The 26619-nt window shown below is 56.6% G+C and overlaps 1 protein-coding gene across 6 annotated transcripts in view; it reads right to left on the reverse strand.

The window, feature by feature from the left end:
• The window catches only part of TMPRSS6 (transmembrane serine protease 6), a 37903-nt gene that overhangs the window by 3726 nt on the left and 7558 nt on the right, over positions 1–26619 (reverse strand). For all 6 annotated transcript variants that reach the window (XR_010932606.1, XM_067697956.1, XM_067697955.1 and 3 more), the window contains exons 3-15: positions 23156–23289; positions 21866–21933; positions 21119–21303; positions 20818–20859; positions 17657–17861; positions 14690–14826; positions 13253–13365; positions 12840–12949; positions 4486–4631; positions 4020–4118; positions 2931–3044; positions 1536–1652; positions 1039–1207 (exon numbers count right to left, since the gene is read on the reverse strand). Coding sequence is in view for 5 of the 6 variants with exons in the window: in XM_067697956.1 (XP_067554057.1) it covers positions 1039–1207; positions 1536–1652; positions 2931–3044; positions 4020–4118; positions 4486–4631; positions 12840–12949; positions 13253–13365; positions 14690–14826; positions 17657–17861; positions 20818–20859; positions 21119–21303; positions 21866–21933; positions 23156–23289 (1639 nt within the window). In the remaining variant the exon portion in view is untranslated. The remainder of the gene's footprint in view (positions 1–1038; positions 1208–1535; positions 1653–2930; positions 3045–4019; positions 4119–4485; positions 4632–12839; positions 12950–13252; positions 13366–14689; positions 14827–17656; positions 17862–20817; positions 20860–21118; positions 21304–21865; positions 21934–23155; positions 23290–26619) is intronic.

Genomic DNA, 26619 nt, shown 5'->3' on the forward strand with positions numbered 1-26619 from the left:
TTAGCACAGTGCCAGGCGCTGGCAGATCATTCTCTCCTTTTTTCTGTGCACTTTATAGATGGGGCAGCTGGGAACGCCCTGAAACTTGCTGGTCCTCAGGAGGAGGGGGAGGGAGTTGAGTGTGGGAGAATTGGCAGAGACTGGGCTGTGCAGACCCCTGGAGGCCGGGTCAGCATCCAGGTCTTTCTCTACCTTGTGGGCAGTGGGGAGCCAGGGATGAAGTGAAAGAAGCTGGGTAGTCAGATCGCACCCAGAAGGGCACCTGGGCACCTGGGCAGAGGATGCAAAAGGGAACTGGGCTCTGGGCTGCCGGGGTGACCCAGGGGTGATGGTGGCAGCGTGGACAGGCAGTGGCTGAAGATTCTCCAGACCACTGAGAGGGCTTGCTGCCTCGCTGAGTGTGAGGGGAGGGGGTGCCCTGGTGGCTCCAGGCCTTTGGCAAGGACTGTAGACCCAGGACAGAGGAGAAGGTGTGGGGACAGAGTCCAGAACTGGCCGTGCTGGGGGGCGGGTCTGGGACACCAGACCTCAGGCTAGGGGTGGAGAGTGGGTGCTGTCAGCCCACCACGGAGATGAGGAAGATGTCTGTAGGGCAGGGTGAGATGTCCCTTCTTGTGGGTTTCTCTGCCCCATCTCTCCCGCCCCAGGTCACAGACAGGCATGCCTGGAGGAGGGGGTTTATGGCCTATGACCAGGTCAGGCAGTTCTGTTTTCTGCTGTCCCCCAGTGTCTAGCACAGCCCCGGCACACAGTAGGAGCACAACGAATATCACTGAATGGATGAATGAGTAAATAAATGAATCACTGACCCAGCTGAAAGCAAGATACCAAAAGTAGAGCACAGAGAGGTCAAGCAGTCTCACCAGGGGCACAGAGCGTGCTCGCGGTGGAGCAGGGCTGAACCCAAGGGTCGGAACAGCCAGTCTGAGGGGCTTCCCACCGCCCTCCCCTCTGCTTAGGTTTCAGACACACCGTACCCCGTCACAGCCTTCCCTACCCCACCTCTCGCGGCCCACGTCCCCGTGCCGTCCCCCTCACCTGTCCTCCTGGAAGCAGTGGGCAGCGGTGATGACCCAGCGGTCAGCGATGAGGGCCCCCCCGCAGATGTGTCGGCCCCGAACCTGGAGGCTGGCCTGCCAGGGCCACTCACCCTCCGAGGACTCGACCCCGCCCACGATGCGGCCCGAGGGGCCCTGGAGGCCACAGTCTAGGGGTGGAGGAGGGGCAGGGATGGACAGAGGGGGAGCGGCCGCAGAGAAACAGACACAGAGAAAAAGAGAAGGGGGAGGCAGGAAGGGCGAGCAGAGGAGCGACACGAAGGGGACAGGGAAAGAGAATGAAGGGGCGAGGGAGGGAGAGAGGCGGGCAGGACCCACACCAGGGGCAGAGGCGGGGTAGAAAGAGACAGACGGACAGACTGATGAGCTCTCCCTCCAGCTCCGCAGGGGGGTACCTCCCTCGCTCCCACGCTGGACGGCCCCGCAGGCGGAGGGGCACGCCGCCCAGCCCAGCCTGTTGGAGCCCCCAGGGCTCACCACAGTGCTGCTCGTCCGAGCCGTCCTTGCAGTCGGGGTGCCCGTCGCACTGTGGGTTGGGCTTCTTCACACAACTGCGGTCCTCACACTGGAAAGTGAAGGTCCCGCAAGGCACCCCTGGAATAGAGGGGGTGGGGGCAGGGCTTAGAGGGCGGGTCCCTGAGCCCAAAGGAGCCTCCAAAACAAGGCCGGGGAAGACAGAGCCTGGAAGAGGCCAGGAGGCGACCGGGGAGGGTCTCTTGACCCCAGTAAAGGGTTCCCTGAGGCTCCTTTAAGGTCCCCTAAAGGCCACGTCCCCTCCGCACCCCACACGCTGGTCTGTTAAGAGAAGGCAGTGTCTCCCCTCTCAGACCTGGGCACCTGACAGTAAGATTACGCCTCCCTCCAGGTATGGTACCTGAAGGCAGACCCGTGCCTCCACTTTCAGCCCAGGGAGGCCCCAAGAACGCGGCTCTGCCTCTCCCATCAGACTGAGCTCCCCTCCCAGCCTGGCAGCCCGCGGGGCCCTGCCCCCCCCAGCCACACAGCTGCACCTCACTGCCTTCACCGTGCACAGCTTCCTCCTCCACAGTTTTCGCCTGCTCTCCTTTCCTTCGCTACTTAAATTTCACCTCCCTTCAAGGCCCAGTTCAAAGCCTGCCTCTTCCAGGAAGCTTTCTCAGCCTGATCTCATTCTCCAGTCTTCATACGCTACTGTACATGATGTCCAGAAGGTCTGGGCCAAAGAGAGTCACCCATCATTTTTTTTTTTTTTCTACTATCAGATAATCCCCAGAGGGCAGGGACCACTTTGGTGTCTTTTATTCTCATTTCTCAACTCTGCCTCGCTTATCACTGGGTCGTCTATGAGTGAAGGTTGGCTGGGCAGATGGATGGATGGACGGACGAATGGATAAAACACTGGAGACTCAGGAGATCGGGCAGACCAACAAATGGGTGACTTGATGGTCTGGTAAGAAGGCTGACAAGCAGCTATCTGGGTGGATAAATGAGTGGATGTAAGGACTAATGGACAAACATGCAGTTAGAGAGATCCGTGGATGCATGGCTGGAGGATGGAACAATGGACATACAGAGAGGCAGTTGGGTAAACCAGTAAGTGAGTAGATTGATGGCTTAGTGGATAGGGAGATAGGTGGTTGGACAGGCCGATGGATGAGTGAGTGAGTGGATGTGTGAATCAATGGACAGACAAGATGGTTGGGGAGACCAGAAGATGGATGGATGGATGGATGGATGGATGGACAGACATATGGGCATACTTATAAATGGGTTGGGAAGCATTTGGACAAGAGAGCAGAAAGCTTTGAGGAAGAAGCACGCAGAAGGACTGGGCTATCTGGCTGAGCGCATTCTTCGGTTTCCCTCTAGATACCTGGTCGTACCCCACCCTACCTTCCTGGCACAGCTCTTCATCACTCCCATTGAGACAGTCAGGCTGCTGGTCACAGACCCTGGACAGTGAGATGCATGTGCTGTCCTCTTGGCACTGGAACGTGGCTCTGCAAACTGTATGAGGACACAGGGAGGGGACAGGTGGGAGGAAGCCAGAGGCACCAGGCTGGGACTTTGCGCTGCCTGTGACTGTGCATCGTATCGCGTGTCATGATCACAAATCTCTTTCTCAGCTGCTTTACGCCTGAGCGTCACAGCAACCCTGTGAGATACTCCGTTTCATCGGTGGAAACAGAAATGAAGTGACTTTTCACCTGGCTGAGCCAGAGGTCACCTGGCTGAGCCAGAACTTGACGCCAGATGTGTTCTGGTTCCAAATAGGAGGCACCTTCATGAGCAGGATCAGAGGATCAGCGCAGAGGCAGGCACACCTCCCTTCCCTCCTGCTTCTCTCCCCACATATGTAAAACTTTGATGGGATGCAGGTGGTCTGGGGAGATCAGACTGGAACAGGCTGTACTGATGGTGACTCTGGGAGCCAGAAGCCAGTATTCAGAGGCAGAGGTATTGATCCGAGGGAGCCCTGGCTTGGGGGCCATCAGGACCCTGAGCCCCTTCTGCCAGGGCTGGGCAGTGGTGAGCACAACCTCAGGAAGAGTTGGCAGCTCCAGTCTGAACCCCTGCAGTGGAGGACCCCACTCAGAGGAGGCAGATGAAGGATCCTCTCCTTGGCCAACCTGGGTCTGCTGGGCTCTTCTTGATAGCCTTCCCCCTTCTGGTCCTACCCTCCCTCATCTGCTCTGTTCCTTCTTGGACGGCTGTCCTGGCAGAAGGCTGGGGGTGATGGCCTGGTGGGGAGAAGCCCTGTGCTGGGAGTCAGGACACCTGGGTCCCAGCTTGTCCCTGTCACTGCCCCACTGGGTGGCCCTCACTCTGTGCTTCCACCGTTCCATGTCAGCACAGCGAGGGAGCCCTACTTCCTGGATGCTGCTAATGGGAGCTGCCTGTGGGGGGCGGGTTTTGAAAGGGTGGGCTCAGCCCAGCACAGAGGTGAGGAGAGAGGAGCGACGGGGTGGGCAGGCAGCTCACCACAGTTTCTCTCATCCAGGCCGTTGGGGCAGTCTTTGACCCCGTCGCAGGCAGGCACACAGAGTCCATTCACAGAGCAGAGGAACCCTCCAGGGCAGGCTGGACAGGGAAGGAGCCATTAGGACACGCGTCAGCATGAAAACACGTGCAGACACGAGGCACCCGCGTGCTCACGTGTGTACCCACAGGCCTGTGTACACGGTCCATGTGGACATACATGTCCGGGCACATGCACACAGCACACACTCGGGTAGGTATGAGTGTATATACCTCGTGAACACGTATGACTGCCTTGCACACGTGAGCACACAGAAAGCTGCATATGTTTGTGCACACGTGTGCACATGCACACACACACACTCCTTTTGACCAGCCTCTTGGTGCTTCCAGGGACAGCTCAGAGGCAGAGAGAAGCCGCGGGGGCTTAGGGGGTCCCCGCCCCCGTCCCCAGCCTGCCCACACTCACGATCTGACTGGTTGTACAAGCCGTAGTGCACCTGCACGCCGGGCCCGGTGAGGGAGATCTGGGACGTGAAGTTGATGGTGATGCCGGCGGTGGCCACCACGGGGATCCTCTCGGCGTAGGGCTGCAGGGTTCGCAGGCCACACAGCCTGGGGGTGACCAGAGACAGGCTCAGGGCCACACGGTCTGGTCCTAGGTAAGGGACAGCCTGGGTCCCCGTGTACAGACAGGGCAAGGACAGGGCGGTCGGAAAGGAAGGGGGAGCCACATCCCCAGCCCACCCCCACCTCCTCTGTCTTGATTTCTCCCTTGGGTGGCCACTCACCCCCAGAGTCATCTAGAAAGCAGCCTGGCTATGTCACTCCCCTGCTCAAAAACCTTCAATGGCTCCCCATTGCCTGCAGGATAAAAGTTAACGTCTGGACTCTAGTTCCAGTCACCTAGGAGCTGTAAGAGTCTAGCAAGTCAGAGTCCTTCTCTGAGCCTCACTTTCCTCCCTTGTAAAACAAGGGAAATTATCATGTCTGTTGACCTGACATCTGACAAAAGTCTCCAATGTGTCAGTGGGAGCAATAGTCCTTGACTGGTCTGCTCTCCATAGACTGGAAGGGATGTTCCTCCCGTGCTCGGTGTGGAGTGAGAAGGCAGCCTCACTCCCCATTCAGGCCTTTCCCTCCCACTGAGAAGCCTCCACAGCCCTGGTGGCTTCCCTGTGACCCTCTGGGCATGAGGGAGGCACCAGTCCCGCTCCCAGGATCAGCAGTGCCATGCTGATGGACGGCACCTTCTCCGTGAGTGGCCACACTCGGGTGGGACCACCCCCCAGCTGTGGGAGCACACTCACATCCCTGTCGGACACCCCCGTCCCCATCAATCATGCTCTCGTTCCCACAGAGCAGGTGGGATTCCCCGCAGAGAGCAGGTAAGAATCCTCCCGACTCCAGGGTGAGGGGCACGGCGCTCATCCCACACGGTGCCTGGTCACACCTGGCCTTACACAGCAAGAGGCCATGCTTTCATGGAGCAGGCGCAGCCACGCCCCCCAAGCAGCGGGACCCTCCTCAGAGAGCAGCCTGGGGTTCCCTGCCTTCCCAGGCGGGACACCCTCAACAGAACAGATGGGTTGGCCCCATCAGCTCCTAGGAATGCCTCCCACAGGGAAGGGAGTATCCTCACAGAGCAAACAGGAATGCCTTTACAGGTGAGGGAAACACCCAGAACACGGGTGGAAAGGTCTGCAGACAGAGGTGAAAATGCCCCCAGCAGAGAAGGTAGGAGGAAGTCAAGAGAGCAAGTGGGAGTGCCCCAAAGCATGATGGGAACATCCCACAGCAGATGCAGCAGCCCACAGAGCCAGAGGCCAGAGGTTTCCTCAGAACTTCCAGAACACGGCAAGCATTTAATAGTTCAGTAATAGTTGGAGGCCCCGTTGCATGGGGATTTTGAGGTTCTCACAGCAACTCCACCCTGTGAGGAGGGATTGTTCTCATCCCGCTCTCCAGATAAGGCTCAGGAAAGGAAGTGCTGAGGTGGACGAGAAGCCAGCTTCCTCAGGACCCAGGAGGCCCCACCCAGCCTGCACTGTGCGGAGGTGCACCCTGACCGTCACTGCCACATGAGCTCTAGGGGCTGAGCCCTCACGTTCCCCATGACTCCCCTCAGACCTGGCCTAAGGTTTAGTTTCCCCATATACTGTTTGCCTGCAGTGATATTCTTGCCCCCATACCAATAAACAGTTCTCAAAGTATGGTCTGGGGACCACTTGGGGTCCAGAGTAAAAATTATTTTTATAATAATTCTCAGGTATCATTTGCCTTTTTCACTCTCTTCTCACACAAGGTAGAGTGGAATTTTCCAGAGCCTATGTGATGTGTAACCCATTGAATGAGGAAGCAGGTGTGGGGATTCATTTGTGGTCTACTAATCCAATTATTAAAGAAAGTTGCAAAAATGTAAAACGGTGAGATTATTCCTCACCAAATGTTTTTAGTTTGGGAAATATAATTAATTTTTCATAAAATATGTCCTTTATGTTAAAATGTAATGGGTTTCTTATTATTTTAAATGAACTGATAAATATTTTTAAATGTTCTCAGTTTTCATTTCTAATACTGTAAATATAGGTTAAAAATATAGTTTTTATACAAAGCATAAAACTCTCTGGGGTGCTCCATAATTAAAGAGTACAGAGGGGTTCTGAGATGGAAAATTTTGAGAACCACTGCTCTGCAGCCCAGGGGGACCAGAGCGGGATGAGGTGCCACCAGGGGGCGCTCCTGCACAAGCCTCGTCCTTATCCTTTTAAAACTAAGGAAGCAAGGGGGTGTTGTGGTTTGTTTTTAAAGTAGATAAACAAATGCTATCATGGATTACTATCCCCAGAGAATTGCCCTGGAGAGTGGACAGGGGATCTGGGGGCTGGGAAATACCGGGCAGGGGGAAATGAGGAATCAGGTGCGTTCCTGAACATGCTTAAGGTTCAGGGGCCTGGGGCACTGTCCCCAGACAGTCACGGGAGACTGTGGAGAGACAGGGAAGGAACCAGAGCCGGGTTGGAGGGCAGTGGAATGTTTCAGTTTATAAGAATTTGAGGGCTGCATGGTCACCTCAAGCCTTAGCCAGAGGCTCTAAGACACCAGCATCTGTCAGTAGGACATTTCTCTACTGACATCCAAGAGAGGATTCCAGGGTCAGCCTGCAGCTCAGCCTGGTACTCAGGAACTGCTCAGCCTGGGCAGCATTCAGTTCTCAGCCTGGAGGCCTGGGGCAGACAGGAGGTGGCAGAATTTCTGGGGCGAGGCTCTTCATTAGCAGGAGCCAGAAAAGAGGCTGTAATCCGGCAGCTCAGGCTGAATCACTCAGCCTAAGGACGATCTGTTTAGCCTGTGCAGTATTAAAAACTTCTTTTCAAATGTAGTTGCCAGCTAATTGCACATAACATCTTAGATTCTTGCTTCTGAAAAATAAGCCCTAGAAACACTGGCTGGAAGTGATCAGAGGCTGCCCGGATTAGGCGGGGCACGTGCGGCCCAGCTAACCAGGCTCCTCCCTCCCTCCCTCTCCCCCACGCAGCCTGCCTCAAGGAACTACGCACGCACTGGCCCGGCCCCTTTGCACATCATCATTTCTGGTTCTTGCCACAGTGCCTTCTGCGTGAGGGTTTGCGTCCTCTGGCTCTCCAATCCCTCCCCATCCACCAAATGCTGCCCCCTCCCCCCAAACCCTGTCCAAGGAGCACCAGAAGTCTGAAAGCTGTGGAGTCCACGTTTCATCTCAGCTACAAAGTGCTGGGGGTCTGAAAGCACATTTTTGCACCGGGGCTGCCTTGCGCTTTCTCACTTTTCTGGATTTGGAGAAGTTTCCTTCTTGCCTCACCTAGACAGTAAGCAGGGATCCGGTCAAACTTGCATGTCAGCAACTCTACACAGGGAGGAGTTCAAGAAAGATTGGATGGTAGATGGATGGATGGATGGACAGAAGGAAGGAAGGGTGGGTTGGTGTATTGATGGATGGGTAAATGGATGGAAGGAAGAAAGAATTGGTGGATGGATGGATGGATGGAAGGAAGGAAGGATGGAAGGATGGATGGAAGGATAAATGGATGGATACACACATACATGCATTCCCTTCCCTAAAGACAGGTTAAATGGGAAAGACAGTCAGCAAAGACAAGCACTAAAAAGAGGGAGGACAGCAGTCTCACTTGGTGGCCAGAGTGGTGGACCTGCAGCTGCAGAGCTGAGGCTGGGCTCTGCCACGTGAACCAGCTGTGCGACCTTGGGCATCTGCCTCAACCTCAGCAAGCTCCCATTTTCAAGTCTGTAAGATGGGGTGACAGCTCCCTTGTAGGGTGTTTTATGGCATGCGTGAGAAATGATTTCTTTGAAAACCAGCTGCTATCGTCGGGCTGTGCGCTCACCAAGGGCAGCAGCTGGAGCTCCTTCTTCCTCATCGCCAGCACCCGGCAGTGCCCGAGGAGCCTCTGTGGCCGCCCAGGGGATCAAAGGAGCAGAAGGGCCGCCCCATAGCCAGGCCGGGCCTGAGGGGCTCCAGCAGACCTGAGGAGCCAGGGGCTCTGCCTGTCCCCATCGGTGAAGTGGAAATGGTTGCCGGATTTCACGAGATCAGCTCCCTGCCCCGCCCCCAGGCCACTCAAAGGGCATGAGGCCTCTGCTGGGGAGAAACTGGGTAGAAAACAGGGAGGTAGGGGGAAGGCAGAAAGGGCTCGGGGGAGTGAGGTGACAGTGCCCAAGGATGCCCCGCCCGTGGGGGAACCCGCGCCAGCCTCTCCTCATCACTGTGCTGGCACCTGAGGGGTGAGACACCCTCTCCCCACACCTACCCTCTGTCGCTCCTCGTCAATGGCCATTCTGGGCCCCAGGACTGTGCCTCCCCCTCCCTACAAATCCTGTGCCTGGAAATCTACACCCTTCCCCAGACCTCTTGTGTCTTTGCCACCCACACAAGCAGATTTTCCAACAAATGCTTATTCAAAGAATTTCCCAGCAACTACATAGGCCGCTGGTTATCAAAAAAGATCAGAACTAGAGGAAATGGTTTGTCCGGTGCTTACAGTCTGGAGGTACACCTCTGCCTTCCCTTCCACCCTCAGACACGGGCAGGAGCCTGGGGGCAGGGGGCCACGAGTCTCCACCGCGGGACCCCGGGCCCTTAACGAAGGTCTGAGAAGTCAGGGATGGGACTTCCCAGGCTGCTCTCGGAGCTGACGAGAGGAGAGCCCCAGAAGCTGTCCGTCCCCTCAGCAGGATGCCAGTGCGTTAGTCGGGACGGCTCGGCCAAGGGAGGGAACAGCTGGCACAGCTGCTCGGAGGATCTGCAGGAAGATTCTGCTCGAGTGTGAGCGCACAGATGAGCACGCCTACGTGCATGGATGTGCGCACACAGGCCCGCACGCTGCCACACACGCTCTGGATCATGCTGCCTAGCTCAACTCTGGTTTCTCTAGTTACGAGCTGGGTGACTTTGTGTGAATGTCTTTGCCTCTCTGTGCCTCAGTCCCTCATTGGTCTATGAAGGAGGCGGTGCGGGGCCTGCTTCCTCGCCAGGTTGCTGAGGGTGATGGAAACGGCACCTGAGCTCTGGGCCTGCCTGGTGCAGAGCCCAGAGCCAGTTACGAACTCATGGCCAGTGCCTTCTGGAGCTCCTGCCCATCCCGGCCTGCAGGAGCCGGCGTCCTCCACCCACGATCTCACTTACTCCTCCCTGGATGGGGACCTGCTGCATGCCCACTTTTCAGATGAGTTACCTGAGGCTGGGAGGGGTGAGTCCTCGCTGAATGGAAGGAGAGGAGCCAGGGTTTGAACACTGCTGTGTCTCATTTCAACAGCTAAGCTCTTTCCACCTCTCCAGCCCAACTTGGAATGACATTTCATTAGGAGCTAATAAACACAACTTATTGGAAGACATCTTTCTGATGGGTAAATAATAAAAAGTTGGGGCCCTGGACCCTGGGCAGGCCTAACCCCCTTGTTTTACAGATGAGGAAGGGGGTGTACCCAGAGTTACATGCAGAAACCAGGTAACCAGACGCCCCCAAGCACATCTTCAACCCCCCAGCAGCGGGGGGAGGCTTGGGAAGAGGGAGGAGGGGGTGGGAGTGCCGGGCCTTGTCAAACCTCACCCTCCCACCCCACCCACAACCCAGCTGCACCCTGGTCCCTTGCCACCACTTCAAAAATGCAAAAAGACAAGGACAAGAAGCCAAGTTTTTAGTCCTCCCTAGACCTCAGTTTTCCCACCTGTACAATGGGTGAGGGTAGGGCTCGATGGTCAGCCCAGCCCACTTTCTATAGCTCAACGGTGCTTTGAGACAGTGGGGAAGGTGAGACCCCTCCAACCCCGATAGACTCTGTCACAGTGCCTGAAATTTCACCATTGCACTATCATTCCTTCTGATGAAGACTCTCCCCATCTGTGGTTCACACTTGAAACCCAAGGGTAGCTCATGAAGTCCCAGCCCCCAGTGCCCACACCTTTGCCTGACCCTCCTGGCTACGTCAGGGAGGCAGGAAGAAGGCCCTGCAGGGGGAGCACGTTGTGGACCACCGTGTGACCTGCTGTTCATGGCTAGTGGTGGGCATGGGAGAGAGGCCCTGACTGCGGACCCATCTGGGTACTACTTAATCCCACTGAGCCTCGATTCCCTTCTCTGGGAAATGGAACGATGATGCCTCTGACATCACAGGCTGTCGGGCCATGAACTGATGCCCTGTGCTGAGCACCAAGCAGGTGGAATGGGGCGCCTGGTGCCAGGGCCCGGCTCCCGGCTAATGGAATAGCCGTGGCGCTGGGGGCTAAGTGCGGGAGTATCAGACCCAGGCCCTTCTCACCCCTTCCTAGCCCCTCGCCGAGATATCAGATTCAGCTATGGGGTTGAGAGGGTGGCGGGAAAAAACGTTATCATCATGTGGAGAACCGTGAATCGAGGACCACTCTCAGGGTCACTCTGGGCTCCTGACACTGGGGGGTGAGCCCAGCCATCCTCAGTCTGGGAAGCCCCCAGGCAGGTGGGGAGGGGCCCTGAGGGAGCACCACAGAGGTGGCACAGAAATGCCACCCACATGCTGGGACCCGTGGGACAAGATGCCTTCTGCTCTCCAAAAAGCACCGGGCCAGAGTCACACCACCTGACATCACCCCCAAACAGCACAGGCCTGAACTCACACCCTCGGCACGTCTTCTTTTTCCTTTTAATCATGGTCCCTGATAAATTGCAAACTCCCTGGAAAGGATGATGACGAGTGAACGAGCATCACCAATCCCCGTCCCCTCTCGTCTGGCTGACGCTTTTCAAAAGGATCAACCGATAAGCAAAATACAAGCGTTGGACTTCCCTGGTGGCGCAGTGGTTAAGAATCCGCCTGCCAAGGCAGGGGACACGGGTTCGAGCCCTGCTCCGGGAAGATCCCACATGCCACGGAGCAACTAAGCCCATGTGCCACAACTACTGAGCCCGAGTGCCACAACTACTGAAGTCCACGCGCCTAGAGTCCATGCTCCGCAACAAGAGAAGCCACCCAATGAGACGCCTGCGCACCGCAACGAAGAGAAGCCCCCGCTCGCTGCAACTACAGAAAAGCCCGCGTGCGGCAACAAAGACCCAACGCAGCCAAAAATAAAAAATAAATTTATATATATATAAAAAATATATGCAAGCATTGGTGAACGTGGACACCAACCCCAGAATCCAAGAATTCCAGAGTCCTAGAACTTTCCAATTTTAGTGTGCTGGAATCCTGGATACTCAAAATCTTTGAAATCAAGAACCTTGCATATTAGAATCCCAGCCTCCATTAGACCCCTAGGACCTCAGGGCTGGAAGGCGAGCAGACGCCCAATCTGCTACTAGATGTAGAATCTTCTCTTCAGCATCTCTGTACCGCAGGTGGGGAGGGGTCTCCCCAGATCTGCAAGGCTACTTTGAGATCCCTTCTCTCTCCCCAAGCCTCTGCCCCCGCTGCAAAAATGGAACCATGGGAGGGTGTCCTTCTGCTTTCCCTCCGTGCCCCCATTATCCCCTGTGCGTGACCCATCCTCTCTGCCTCTGAGGGACGCTCCCGCACAGCATTTAGACGCAGAGCCCCTCCCCTTGTAAATACCCCCTCCTTGAATGCCCTAGTTCTCTCCTTCACTCCCCAGACCAGGGAAAGCGCGTCTGCACTGCCTCCGTTCCCTGCTTCCCTTGCAGCCGTCAGGACCAACAGTGGCCCGCCTTCATCCGACTGATCAAACTGCATCACGTCGACCAGAGGACGGCCTGGCCACGCTGCGTCCTGCCCACCTCCCCAAGGGACTCAATTCTTCCTCAGGAACTTTGTCACCGGGGGGCAAAGGGCAGGCCAGAGAGCAAGGGCTGGCGCCCCACAGGGGGCATGGGTGACTCAGGGTGGCCCTGGGAAGCGGTCGAGTTAGCAAGAGCGGCATGGGCGCTGGCTCTGCAGCTTCACAGCCGGGAAGCCGCTTGAATGTGGCCAACAGCAGGGAGCGGGACAAGGCAAGAGGTGTCTGCATTTGCACTTGGGCGGGTTTAGGGAAAGGCACCCTAGCACCGCTGAGTCCTGTGGCTCTGCGTCATCTCGCTTAAGGATTTGGGGTGACAGCACCCAAGGAAATGAAACCATTTCACTCTAACTAGGACCAACATCCAAGGTGGCTGATGACAAATGTGTGTCTGAGACTTCTGGGTGGCAGGAGGGGAGGCTGAGGCCCGGGCTGGGGGCCGGGACAGGGACTGGGTCAAGGGTGAGGCGACAGGCCTGATGCCCCTCTGAGGTCCCAGACTTGGGCTCCCGAGGGGGGTTACCTGCAGGGACAGGAAGGGGGTTCCGGGCGGGTACCTCCGGTTCTGGATGGTCCACTGGCCTTGGGTGCATGGCATGTCGTATTTCTGCCTCCGCAGAGTGTAAGCATCAAACCAGAGGGCCAAGCCGTAGTCCAGGGAGGGCACCTGGGACAGAGGAGCCAGTCACCAGGCGGCCCATGGGCTGCGGCCAGGCGGTGGTCCCACCTCCCAGGACAACAAAGCGGGGAAGGGGCCTGCCAACACAGAGTGCCAGCTGGGGCTGAGGTCTGTCAGTCTCTCAGCAAACAGGCGTCGCCATGGCAACAGAACCATCCCACCAGCCCTGGAAGGATTGGTACCCAGAGCTCAGCCTGTGGGTGCTTCAGCAGAGGCAGGACAGTGCTCCCCTCCCAGCTGGGATCCCCGGAGGTCTATAGGGTGCTCTGGGCAGAGGGTAGGTGGGCTCACCGTGAGGTGCCAGGAGCAGTGGGTGCTGGGTGAGTAGTAGCTGGGGAAGTATGGCGTGCTGAGGACACCCTGCAGCTCCAGCCGGCCTTCCAGGGTCAGATTCACCTCACAGGCTTGGCCCGGAGAACAGAAGTTACACAGGGTGCCTTGGACCCACCCCGCTGCACCTGCCAGCAGGTGGGGGGCAGCTGAAACCCATGCCCCCTACTGCCACTAAACAGTACAGCCTGATGACTGAGTGTGAATGTGTGAGCTTGGGCCTCAGTTTCCTCATCTGTGAAACAGGGACAATAACAGTACATACCTCATAGGGAAGTTGAGTGGATTAAACAGACGTGGTATGTAGTAAGTGCTCAATAAATGTTCGCTACTGACATCAGCTGTGCAACCCTTCACGGTTTACTGAATGTGCTCACTGCTGCGCCAGCCTCACAGTTACGGGGGTTGGGGAGGGAGAATCGATCCCCTTTTCAAAGATGAGGTTTGCGGAAGAGGAGCCACTTGGCTGACGTCACACAGTGAGAGGGCGAGGCATGGGCAGCAGGTGTGTTCCCAGCTAGCACAACACCTTCCATGGAAGTCAGGGGCCCTAAAGCCCCCATTCCCTCCCCGTAGAGCTATGTCAGAGACGCCCATGAGAACGGGCAGCTCTGGTACCTCTTTAGCTCCAGGGACTCCCAGGGGTCACCTGTGGACCTGGGCCACCAGCAGGAGACCAGTGGGGTGGACACCAGGGGACAGAGGGGAAAGCCGGTGGGAAGAGGCAGACTGACGGCAGAGGCGGGGAGAGGCTCTTTGTGTAGTTCCTGTTTGCAACCCTCCCTTCCACTGAGCCCAGGACAGCCCAGGACAGCCAGCCATCGGGTGTGAAGAGTGGGACGTGCTCTTCCTGAGAAAGGGGGTGGAGGAGGGGGAATCCGGAAGCAGGAGGAGAGTGGGGAAGTCTCAGTGGGGCAGCCTGGGGGACCCTTTCCCAAGGAATGCTGGGAATCACCCTCCCCTGAGCCATCTCCAGGGACGACTGTGTGGTTGGCCTTTGGTGTGAGAGGGTTGTCTGGTGGACCTCACGCTCCAGGCTCAGCCAGGGTGGGTGCAGAGGGAAGAGGGGGAAGGGGAGGACAGAGAGAGGAGGGCAGACAGACAGTAAACTCAGGAAAGAAAGAGGGCAGGAGAGAGAATGAGGGGGAGATGAGGGAGGGTGGGAGAGAGGGGCAGGGGAGGGGGTGAGGGAGAAGGTGGGGGAAATGGAGCGAGAATAGAGAGAGATAAAGGGAGTCCAGGGGTGGGGGTGAGGTTGGAGAGCAGAGGCGCTTCCAGAACCTTCCCTCCCCCATCCCATCCCCAACCAGAGCAAAGAAGGTGAAGGCAAGCCCGAGGAGCACCCCTGGCTTCTGCCACTGTGCCCCTCCCATCCCCTAGGGACCCCTGACCCCTCACCCTGGAAGGCCACGGGCTGCACGGAGAGCACGAAGGGGTCATAGTAGCTGTGCAGGCCCTTCTTCCAGACCACCGCCATGACGGCACCCGATGCCAGGACCTCCACCACGGGCTCCTGGCGACTGCAGCCATAGACCCTGGTGGGACAGAAAAAGGTGGCGACGGGGGAGGCAGGGTCTGAGACGGGCATCAGGGGGGGCAGCGGGTTTCCGGGAGGAGCAGAGGAGGAGGGATTGGCAGCCTATACATCTGGGTCTTCAGCTAGTCTGCTGTGTGTCCTCAGGCAGGTGTCTGACCGTCTCTGGCCCAGGGGGCTGACTGGAGGCCCTGTAAGGGTCAGGCCAGCTCCTCAGGGGAGAGAAGCCAAAAGGTTACCCAGACTTCTGGAGCTTACAATTCGACTGTGAGGGCTCATTCCAGGCCCATAGCACCCCTCCACACCCTCAGAATCCCTGTGACCCCTGAGTGCCCAGTAGGCAGACCAGACTGGCACTATACACGCTGGCTGGCCACACCTGACCCCTGGCCCTGTTCTGGGCTGGAATAGAGAGAAGACAGGTGTGTGGTCTGGTGATCCCTTGGACACCTCAGGATTCTACCCAGAGCCTGCCATGGGGGAGGCACAGAGGAAATAGCAGTATCTTAGAATTCTAGACTCTTAGAGGAATGTCAGCCCTGAAAAGGCTTTTCAGAGATTGTCAAGGTCAACCGCTTGGTTTCCAGGTGGGGAAACCCAGGCTCACGAACGTGCCAAGGCCCCACCCTGGGTCCACAGCAGAGACAGACCCACGCTAGGCACTGCCTGTGATGGCGCCTGGCGCCCCTGCTGTGTCCATGCCCATGGTCGGCCCATCTCAGGTGGGGTGCTTCCGGCTTCCCTATCCCTCACTCTTTGCCAACATCTGCCGAACTTCCCCTTGCCTCCGACAGAATTCTCTGGAGCCCTTGCTAATCGGTGGACCAATTCCCAGAAAGCTAATAACCCTGCTTTCCCCGGAGGGGGCACGCCAGCATCCAGCTGCAGGGTACTGCCTGGCCGGCGCCGGCCCTGGAGCTCTGGCCTTGACCGATGGGAGTGGGTGGCCACGTGGGGGGCTGCAGGCACCCAGGGAAGCGCGAGAAATCCAAGCACAGCCTCAAAAACACCACCCACAGCAGCCCTGGCAACCCTGGCCACTGGAGGGAAGACTGAGCAATCCCAGGAATTTCCCCAGGAGGGTCCTGGTGCCCCAGGGTCCTGGGAAGGGGCATTTCCCCTGGCCTCCGCCTGCCCAGGCACTGGTCCCCACTTCCTCGTCCTCCTGCTTTGACCACCGCTGGCTTGATCTCACTGTGGGGGGCGGGGGGAGGGGTCCACCCTGCGGTACCAGGCCCTCCCCAGCTCCACTGCTCCCCTCCTCCAGGAGGTGGGAGGTAAGATATACGGATTAAGAGGGACCTGAGGTCGCCTTTATTAGTTGCTTTTAATGTTAGGGATTTCTTTTATTTACTTAGCAGCTGAGCCCTTGTTGTAACTAAAACGAGGTGAAAGTTGGTGGAGGCCCCACCAGCTCCCCCCGCCCTCCAACCCCGCCCCCGCGTCTTCCCATTACCACCAAAGTCCCCCCTTCATGGTCTGGGGTGCAAGTCTGAGGACCTCTCCAGTCTTGTCTGACCCATCATTTTACACCTTCTCCAAGGGTCTGAGACGGAGTGAGCCACCTGGTGCCACAGTGAGTAGGGACAGAGCTGAGCCGGCAGTCAGGTCCCCTCTGCAGCAGCAGGCTGCGGGGGGCACTTGGAGAAGCCCCAGGGAAAGCGCTGAGGCGTTCCCACCCTCATCATTCCTGGAAATGAGCTGTGTCTGGCTTCTCTGGGCTCCCCAGGGCCCTCCAGGAACCCAGCCCACGCACACGCCAGATGGCGGTCAGCATGTGGCAGGGCGGTGGGGGGGCGGGGGGAGGGCTGCAGATGAGAGCACAGCCTCAGACCCTGGAGAGTCAGAGAGGCCCCAGGGGAGGGGGCCGGGGAGAACCTTCACCCAGCTCGCCCTTCAGGACTGCCCTTGATCTTGAACATGCAGGTCCCACCCCCATCCCGAAAGCTGGAAGCTGGGTGCCTGAGAAAGACAGAGGAGGCAGCAGCCTGGTGCCCCAGGGTGTCCCCTGACCTCCTACAGACCTACTCCCCTCTCCCATCCAGTGGGGGGGTGATCAGGCTCCTGGAGGCCAAGGCCATTTCCAGCCCCTTCATGGTCTCCCCACAGCCCACCACCTGCCCGCCTTCTGCATTCCATGTCATATCCTAAAGCCCTTCTCCTCTGCTCAAGAACTTTCTGTTAGTTCCTCACTTAGCAAGTATTAAGGTTCAGATAGCTCCTGGCATTCCATGCCCTTGGTGACTCAGCCCCAACTCGACTATATATAGTGATAGTAGTAATGGGTAGCTACTGGATGTTTAATGGATACATTTAATGTATAGTAATAATGGACAGCATTACTGTGTGTAAGGAGCCTGGCCCAGCAGGTCTGATTTAAATCCTCGCAATAACCCTGCAAGGTAGGCATGGCTGTGCACCCATTTTACAGGTGAGGAAACTGAGGCGCAGAGAGGCAAAGTAACTTGGCTTAGAGCACACTGCTAGAAAGCGGTAGAGTATGGTTGGAAGTCTGGGGCTGCCAGACTCTGGAGCATTCTAACAAGATCACGTCGCCTCCCAGAGCTGACCTTAGGGGTCATCTAGTACACCTGTTTTGTTACAAATGGGGAAACCGAGGCTGGGGGAGGGGAAGGGGATTGCTCACAGCACATAGCCTTTTCCAGTCTCCTCTCACCATCTCCCTCTGGGCTGGCCTCACTGTCTCCCGGATACCAAATACCAGGGCCTGGGGTCACACAGCCCCTTGTCTCAGAACACTGGGTGTGGCTTTGGCCCCACACCGTCACCCCCTTCCCAACCCTCCCCCCACTGCCCTCCCAGGGACTCACGAGGTGATAAGCCTCCTCTCGAGGGGCCCAGCCACATCGTACATGGCCAGCCGGTCCCGGCAGTCAGCCAGCATCCACTCGAGCCGGAGTTTGAGCATGAGATCCTCGGGGCCCTGCAGGTGCCACAGGCAGCTGGAGGCCAGGGGGTCGGGCCCCTTCAGCCGGAGGACCTGGCCCTGGCCCACGTAGCTGTAGCGGTAGCAGCCTGGAGTGGGGAGAGGGACAGGCCCCCTGAGCCCTGTTAGCTGGGAGGAGAGACCCACGGTGGGCCCAGCCCTGTCAGGTCCTCACTCAAGCAGGGGTGGGGCGGGGAGAGTAGCTGGATGGGGGTCAGCCCAGATATGCTATATCCCAGCTTTCTGTTTCCCTACTGCTCCATCCCCAGCCTCCTCAACCATGCACTCATTCATTGGTTCATTCATTCGTTCCCTTAGTACTCACTGAGCTCTCCATGCCAGGCGAGTGCCAGAGAAAGGTCCCGTCACTTGCCAGGAACAAGGAGAGCAGCAGGGACAGATGCAGGCACTGGGCGGAATAGCTCAGAAGTGAGGGCTCCCAGGGAAGTCCTGGGAGGTCACAGAGTGAGGAAAGGGCCGCAGGCCAGGGCGGACAGGGGACTTTGAGTCAGGAGGGCAAGTGGGAGGAGGGAGGCAGGACCCAGATCACGCCCAGGAGAGAAGCCTTTTCCTCCTGCGGCCGTGGGAGCCGTGGAAGGTTAGGCAGGGCTGGGACACGGTCGGGCTTGGATCACAGACTCCTCTGGCTACTGGGAGCAAAGCTGAGGAGGCCGGGAGACCAGTGGGATGACCAAGCAATAAGGGGAGCGGGCTGGGGCCTTCATTTCAGGTGGAGAGAAGGGAGTGTGTTCCAGTGGGGCTGGGAGGCAGCCCGGGTAGAGGAAGTGAGCTCAAGCTAGTATGCTGCCATAAGTATGTCGTTTAAACGTCATCATGAGCCTGTGAAGCAGGGAGGATGGCTGCTCTGCCAGGAAGCAGTAAGGATTCGGGAGTGAGCCCCGGATGTGGGAGGCAGCCTGGTATGCGGGGAGTCCAGACGCTGCGTGGTTGTCCCGGCACCACCTCTTATCAGCTGCGTGACTCTGGGCCAGTCACTCAGCCACGCTGAGTTCTGTCAAATGGACAAAGTACTAACCCCTGTCCCACCTCCTTCTCTGTGTGGTTCTGAGGACCAGGAAGGGAATGGAGGTGAGTGAACAGGCTTTGCTCTGATACTGCTGTCTCTTGTTCAACTCCCTCTTCCCTGGCCATCCTGACTCCAGCTGGGGAGCCGACCTCCCCAGGGAGAGAGCTCTGACATCTGCAAGGGGAAGGGTCAGGACCCCTGGAGAAAGGTGCCTGGCTGTTCCTAGGCGTTTATATTCTTTAAATCTTGCTCCAAGGTGATGCTTTGCGTTTGCCATTTTAATAATTACTTTTTTTGTGAAGCAAATTAAGTGGAGAGGGATGTGCTGGTCTCTGTTGATAATCAGAAACATCTTTGGGGAGCCTGGGCGAAAGTAAATGAAACTGCCTTCTGTGTTCTCCTCACCTGGCCCCTTCCCCGCTGGACCTGACAGATTCCTACCTACCCCCCAATCCTGAGTCTGTTGCCCCCTCCTCCGTGAAGCCTTCCAGGACCCCCCGGTCAGGAGCAACTCCTTCCTCCCTCTAGAAGCACATCCCTTCCTCTGCTTTGGCTCACAGCCCCCAGGGTCCACCTCTGTCCCCAGGGCAGAACGATTCCCTTTCTGCACTGCCTCCAGGACCTCTGTCCTAGCCCTGGCACTAGGTGATGTGAGATTCTGTTTATGTGTGTGTCTCCCTCATGGGGCTCAGAGCTCTTCCGAGGGCAGGGGTGAGGACACGGTCAGCTGGTGTCTTCAGAGCAGGCATGGGGCCTGGCATGGACAAACTGCCCCAAAAGCCCATTTAGAGGACTTGAATTGTCATCCTCGCCCCATTAGGCATTGCGCTCCAGGAGGGCAGGGGCTCTGGACATGCACTGAACTAAATGAGGATCATGATAAAGTAACTGCCAGAAACTTGGGGACACGTGGACACCCGGCACAGCCAAGGGCAATGGAAAGGCCCATTCCAGACCAAGGGTCAGAGCAACATGTGCACCAATGCAGTGTTAGATGATAGACAGATGACAGATAAGCACAAGATGTGTTTCTTGTGCTCTCCTTTGGACACAAGGAGGGAACATCCTACTGGTCCCTTCATCAGTGAGTTAAATAAATCTTTGATATGTGCTCATATCTTTGTATGAGAATCATGATTTTCAGTATTTGAAAATTGTCCTTTGACTCCACCACCTCCATTCACCAAGGAAATAAGCATGTGACCAGCCACATGGGAGGAGAGGAAGGTCAGAAAAGGTATAACCAGGATGTCAACTCTGCCTCCCCAGGTAGTCTAGGAAGAATCTGGGAATTTTGGAACTCATGCTCGGAGCCACAGGGTACAGTAGCCTAGGTGACACACTGCACAAGTGCAGGAGTCTCCAGTCACACAGACCATAACGTGGGCAGCGTTCCCTGGCGTTGTGCAGCATGGTGGCCCTGCTGGTGCTCTGCTTCCCAGGGTTCAGTGGGAAGACTGGAGCCCCTTGGAGAAAAGCAAGGTGACTCTAGCAATAGGGCATGGGGGTGGGGTGGGAGGAGAGGGCAGATTAGCCTGGCTGGCTGAGAAAGGGAAGGAAAAGTTGGAGGGAGTATCCTTGAATGTGACAGAAATATCTCCCAGAGACCAAGTTTTAAAGCCAAAGTGATTGCTATACCTCGAATTGGCAAGATTATTTTCTACCATCAGTGGAAATGGTAGATTGTGGGCAAATGGAATTCCATGATCGAAAAGTAGGGTCACATTGATGTGCAAATAAATCTGCTACTCGCTCACCCCCCACACACGCAACACACACACACTTTTGTACAAGACACACACACACGTGTTCACATGTGCACAACACCTCCTCCCCTCCCCCCACAAGCCCCCAGTCTCGCTCAGGACCCATCACTGAGGCCACCGTGGTGCCCCCTGGGTAACCCCAGACCATGCCTCCTGCACCCATAGAAGCCATGTGGCCCCCTGACACTCAACCAAACCAAGGAAAACACCAACTCAAAAGGAAAGTGGGGAGGAAAAACCAAAGTCGCGTACCCAGCGTGGAATTCAGTGCAACTATGTCTTTCACACTGGCTTCTGTTAAAAGGAAACGAACAAACAAATAAACAGAGAACAAAAATAAATAAATAAAATGAAATACAAAATAAAAATAGAAGAGACTATCAGAGCCAGCCTGTCTGACATTGACCCTGACTGCCCTCCCCCATGCCCCCACCCCTCAGTCCTGGCTCCTGGCCACTCAGTGGGGGGCCCATCCCCGAGAGCATCCCAGCCCTGGCAGCAGCCTTCCCAGGCCTTGCCAGACCGTCCCACGTTCCCGGTCCCCAGTACTGACCCAGGATCACCAGGCCCTCGGGGTCCACCTCATACTCGGCCCTGTAGGGAGCAGGGGCCGAGCTGTTGGCCGTGGACAGCAGCTCCTCCACCAGCAGGGCCCGCACCACCTCGGGGCTCAGCATCGGCCGGCGGTGCTCGGGGATTTGGAGGATGAACCAGAAAAAGCAGGTGAGCGGTCCCTCCCTGATGTGGCAGCAGTGAGAGGGGCTGGGGGCGGAGCCTGGACTTTGGGCCCCGCCCAGCACCCTGCTCCTGATAGGAGCTGGGGGAGGACACCAACTGCGGCTCATGCGCGTTGAGCGCTTACTACTTGTCAGTCTCTGCTCTCCACTATCACTTGGAAGTCTCCTAACAACCTCTGAGGAAGGGGCTCTCAACAGCCCCATTTCACAGATGAGAAAACTGAGGCACGAGAGGTTAGGTTGTGTGCCACGGACCCAGTCATAAGTGAATGGGACAGCTGCCTACCGCTCCTCCATGTCCTCACCTGATACCCATCAGGCCGTTGCTAAGGGCGCCACGGCCACTGTCTAGGGTAATCCCTACCACACCATTGTGCCCATTCTCCAGATGAGAAAGCCAAGCTGGGTGAAGGGAGGTCACATGCAGGAAGCCAAGTTTCCTCTCCGTGCCTCAGTTTCCCCATTTTAAAACATGAAGCCATTGCCTCAGAAGCCTACAGTGTCTTTCATTCTTTGAGTTTAAAGTTCTAGCAGGGGCCGGTCGTGGGGCCCGGGCGACTCACCCAAAGGAGTAGACGGAGCTAGAGTTGTAGTAAGTACCCAGGCAGGTGCTGGCAATGAGCTCCTTGAGCTAAAAGGAGGGGAAAAAAGCAGAGCCCCCTGGTGACCCTCTGTAGAAACCCCCTCCTGCCCTGGGATGCCCTTTGCCCCTCCCAGCAGCCCTGCTTGACGAGGAGCCTACGGGGTAGAGAGGCTTGCCCGTGGTCACACGGTGGGCGGTGGCCACGCCGGGAAACAAACCTCATTCCATCTTTTTACCCCTCCCCCTACACCCGGGCACTGCCCCTGACACCTCCACGTCTACCAGCTCTGACCTCAGTCAGACCGCCAGTGGCCTCTCCCCCTCATCAGAAGTCACTCCTCGACTCTGAGAAGCCCCACTAGGTTCCCAAGTCCCCTCCTCAGCCCCGCCACCAGCCACGGGAGCTGAGCTGCCTGGTCTCTGCACGTGTTCAGTGGCAGTGCCACCGGCAGGGTGGAATGCAGGACTGTGGGTTCTTAAAGCACCTGAACGGCGTAGAGGTAATGTCCACACTCTCCTCTCTCATTTCAACCCCACGACAACCCTACAGACAGGCACTGTTGTTATCACTCCACTTTACACGGAAGGAAAGAGAGCCTTGTTCGGGTCTCCCAGAAGCGGGTCCTGAGGCAGGCGGTTTATTTGGAGGTGATTCCAAGGAACACCAGTGGGGAAAACAGATGGGCAGGGAGGCAGCCATTCACGGCTGTGAAGGTGCCGGCCAGAGCTGTGGCAACTGAGGTGCAAGCCGACAGGGACCTCTGAGAGGCTGCGGGGGCATCTTCAGAACCGCTCCCACCAAGGGCCAAGGGAGCCGGGGTATTTATCCACCTTCTCCATCCCTCACGTCTGAGGGTTGCTGCTGGGCGTAACTCCTCAGCACTTCCGGCCTGCCCTTCAGGGTGCTGTCCTGCGACCTAAGAGTGGCAGGTGCTGGCCATGGGAGACCATCCCCAGTGAAGTAAGCCATTGCCCGGCAAGAGAGGGTGTGTGGCTGGGTCCGGGCAGCATCCCTGCACTGCCCTAATTTCCTAAGGTCATGCTTCTACTAAGTGGCACAATCAGGATTTAGTCCAAGTGCATTTGACCCCAGAGCCCACTACCTTTCCCACCACCCTACACCACCTCGTTTCCATTGTGCCTGGAACAGGGCTCTGATCCCAGTGAGTGTGCTGGATGGACTAACCCACTGGCTTGACGTGATCAGGCCCCTCCCCTCTCCCTTCTTGTCCCCACCGTCCTTCCCTCCCATCCCCGCAATCCTTCCTACCATCATCTGAGCTTTGGTGGTTTCACTGCGGAAGGCACTGGACTCCCGGCGGGCAAGGTCCTGGGAGAAGTGGCGATTGAGCACGCGGAGGCTGCCTGAGTATACCTGGCTGACCGTCATCTCTGCCTTGTGCCCTACCCAGGAAGAAACCAGCAAAGTTAACCAAGGGAACAGATGGGGACGGCTCCTGTGTCCCCCACACCTTCTTCTGCCACCCTGAACCCCCACTCAGCCTCCAGCATCTTGGGCCTCCAAGGCACCACCACCATCATCATCCTCTTTGTCACTGTCATTCAGAGTGTGTGTAGTGACAAACTCATCCCACAATGCCAGGGAGGAGAGAGGCCAACTGATGAATGGTGTCCCAGAGGCTCCCAGGCAGAAGCCGACACAGTGATCGGTCCAGGACATAGATGCCGAGAAACCCACATGGGCCCAGCAGGTCAAGTTCTTGGTTCAGCACCTCTGTGTTGTCCAGCGGGTTGTCCAGGTGGCACCTACCATGTGGGGTACACTGATAAACCAAGACAGATGGGTCCCCCAGTGTGGAGCTGACAGTAGTGGGTAAGGCAGATGTTCCCCCAGTAACCGTACAACCTGTGGGATTCATATGCCAGCAGCGTCTTGAAGAAGCACAAGTTGCTATTGAGGGGGGGACATGACAAAGAAAACCTGGGCCAGGGTGACCCTCCATCTGAGATGGGAGGAGTGGAGAGTAAACTGGGAAGAGGGGAAAGAGGGAAGTACCTTCAGGGCAGCAGGAAGAGCACGTGCAAAGGCCCTGCGACAGAGGGATCATGGCGAGGAGCAGGGCCAAAAGCCTGTTTGGCTGGAGCAGTCAGATGGGGGGAGGTATAATAAGAGATTGAGACATCAGCAGGGCAAGATTTTGGTCTTTCCCTAATGAGCAAGGGAAACCACGCAAGGTTTAAAATCAGGGATGACGTCATCAGATTTCCGTTTTGCAAAGATTGTTTTGGCTGATGTGAAGACAATAGATTCACAGCCCAGGGTTTATACCCCTATTCAGTCATTTATTCATTCATTCAATAAATATTTATTGAGAACCTGCTATGTTTAGGGACTGGCCTAGAGCACTTGGGAATATACCAGTATAACAATGAACAAAATAATCAAGAAAAAACAAACCTGTCCTTCAGAGCTTGTAGTCTAACAAGAAAGACAGACAATAAACAACAAACATAGGACATAACACGTTAGAGGTGTAAGTGGCGTGGAAATCAAGGGCTGGTGTGGGCTGCAACTTGGAGGCCAGAGAAGAGGGAGATGGTATCAGCCATGTGGATGTTAATCTATGGGACGAGCATTTCAGGCAGCAGACTGGCAAGTGCAAAGGCCCTGAGGCAGGAGCTTGTCTGGATGTTTGAGGAACAGCAAGGAGTGAGCTAGGGGAGAGCAGGAGGAGATGACATGGGGGAGGGGGAGGTCATGTAGGGCCTTGCAACCCTGGAAGGACTTTGATTTTTGCTCTGAGTGAGACAGGAGCCCTGGGAGGCTCTAAGCAGAGAAGTTAGATGATCTGATTTGCTTTGTAAAAATATCCCTCTGCCTTTGTGTTGAGAACAGGCTCTAAGGAGGCAAAGGCAGAAGCAGAGAGAACTGCAGGAGGCTCCTGCAGCCATCAAGTGAGAGTGGTCCAGGGGAGACTGGACCAGGCTGCACAGCGAAGAGGGAGAGAAATGATTGGAGTCAGGCTATGTTTTGGGGTTAGAGAGGACCAGGTTTGCTGGTGGCAAATTGGGGCTGGGGAGTAAAATAAAGAGAGCAGTTAGGGGAGCAACGGGAAGGATGGAATGGCCACCACCTGGGATGCTCTCTCCATTTTTTTTTCAATTTTAAAGGATTTTCTTAGGTCACTATTTTTATTTATTTATTTATTTATTTATTTGCAGTACGCGGGCCTCTCACTGCTGTGGCCTCTCCCGTTGCGGAGCACAGGCTCCAGACGCGCAGGCCCAGTGGCCATGGCTCACGGGCCCAGCCACTCCGCAGCACGTGGGATCTTCCTGGACCGGGGCACGAACCTGCGTCCCTTGCATCGGCAGGCGGACCCTCAACCACTGCGCCACCAGGGAAGCCCTCTTAGGTCACTATTGATGATACCCTAAAGCTATATACCATTTTCTCAACATCTCGAACTTCCAAAAATCTCATATATAAACACACATTGCCTCTGAAACATGGAAAATCAATAGTTCAATATCATTTTATATTAACAACTGGTAAACATCAATTAAAAATGAAAGCCCTGGGGCTTCCCTGGTGGCGCAGTGGTTGGGAGTCCGCCTGCCGATGCAGGGGACGCGGGTTCGGGCCCCGGTCCAGGAAGATCCCACGTGCCGCGGAGCGGCTGGGCCCGTAAGCCATGGCCGCTGAGCCTGCGCGTCCGGAGCCTGTGCTCCGCAATGGGAGAGGCCACAACAGTGAGAGGCCCGCGTACCGCAAAAAAAAAAAAATATATATATATATATATAGGAAAGCCCCTTTAAAATATCCTCAGAAGGTAGACTGACAATTCACAGGAGAGTTAACTGTCAGTGGGGTCTGAGATGCACTTAGACATCCTGGGGGAGGGGCAGGCCCCGGTGATACAGTGGCGCTCAAGGGAGAGGCCCAGATTGGAAATGAAAATTTGGGAATCTTCAGGGCATAAGGGAATGTCGGGGTGGCGGGGGAGCAGAGAGGAGGAGGAGGAGAAGTCACCATGAGCTGAGGGAAAAGAAAGTGTGGGCGCCCTGGAAGCCAAGTAAGGATAACGTGTCAAGGAGGAGGCAGGGAGGCGCCCGGTCACGTGCTGCCAATGGAACAAATGCAACGAGGACTGACCGCCGGATTCTGCAACGTGAGGACTGGTGACCCTGACAAGCACTGGTGGAGTTTCGGGGGTGAGGGGCAGGGAGTCAGATCAGAAAGTGCGCCCGAAAGAGGCGTGGAACAGGGGGCCGAAGCGTTTTCAAACGACAGGGATTTGCTGCAAAGGGGAGCAGAGAAATGGCTGTGTGTGTGTGTGTGTGTGTGTGTGTGTGTGTGTGTGTGTGTGTGTGTGCAGGCACGAGAGGGATTCGGTACAGGAGCAACGAGAAGCCCTGTACAGTGATGGACGATGCCACCGGAGGAGAGAGGGGACATGGCTGGAGCCTGGCCACCACGAGGACAAAGGGAGTGGGATCTGGGCCGGGAGGACAGCTGACTAGATGGGGCAGGGCTGGTTCGCACGTGGGGATGGGCAGAGCACGGAGCACGTGGGTACACCTGGGAGGGCATCTATGGGGCTTCCCTTCGGAGTGGTTCCGTTTTCTCATTGAAGCAGGGGGCAAAGTGGGTGGGGGGTGAGGAAGGTTTGAGAATAAAGCATAAAACTGTGGCCCAGGAGAGCAGGAGAAGGAGAAGACCAGGGAAATACAGCTGGGCGGCATGAAGGGACCCGCTACTGGGCTCCAAGT

The sequence above is a fragment of the Pseudorca crassidens genome, chromosome 11 (genome assembly GCF_039906515.1).
Source record: "Pseudorca crassidens isolate mPseCra1 chromosome 11, mPseCra1.hap1, whole genome shotgun sequence".
Classification (NCBI taxonomy): Eukaryota; Metazoa; Chordata; class Mammalia; order Artiodactyla; family Delphinidae; genus Pseudorca; species Pseudorca crassidens.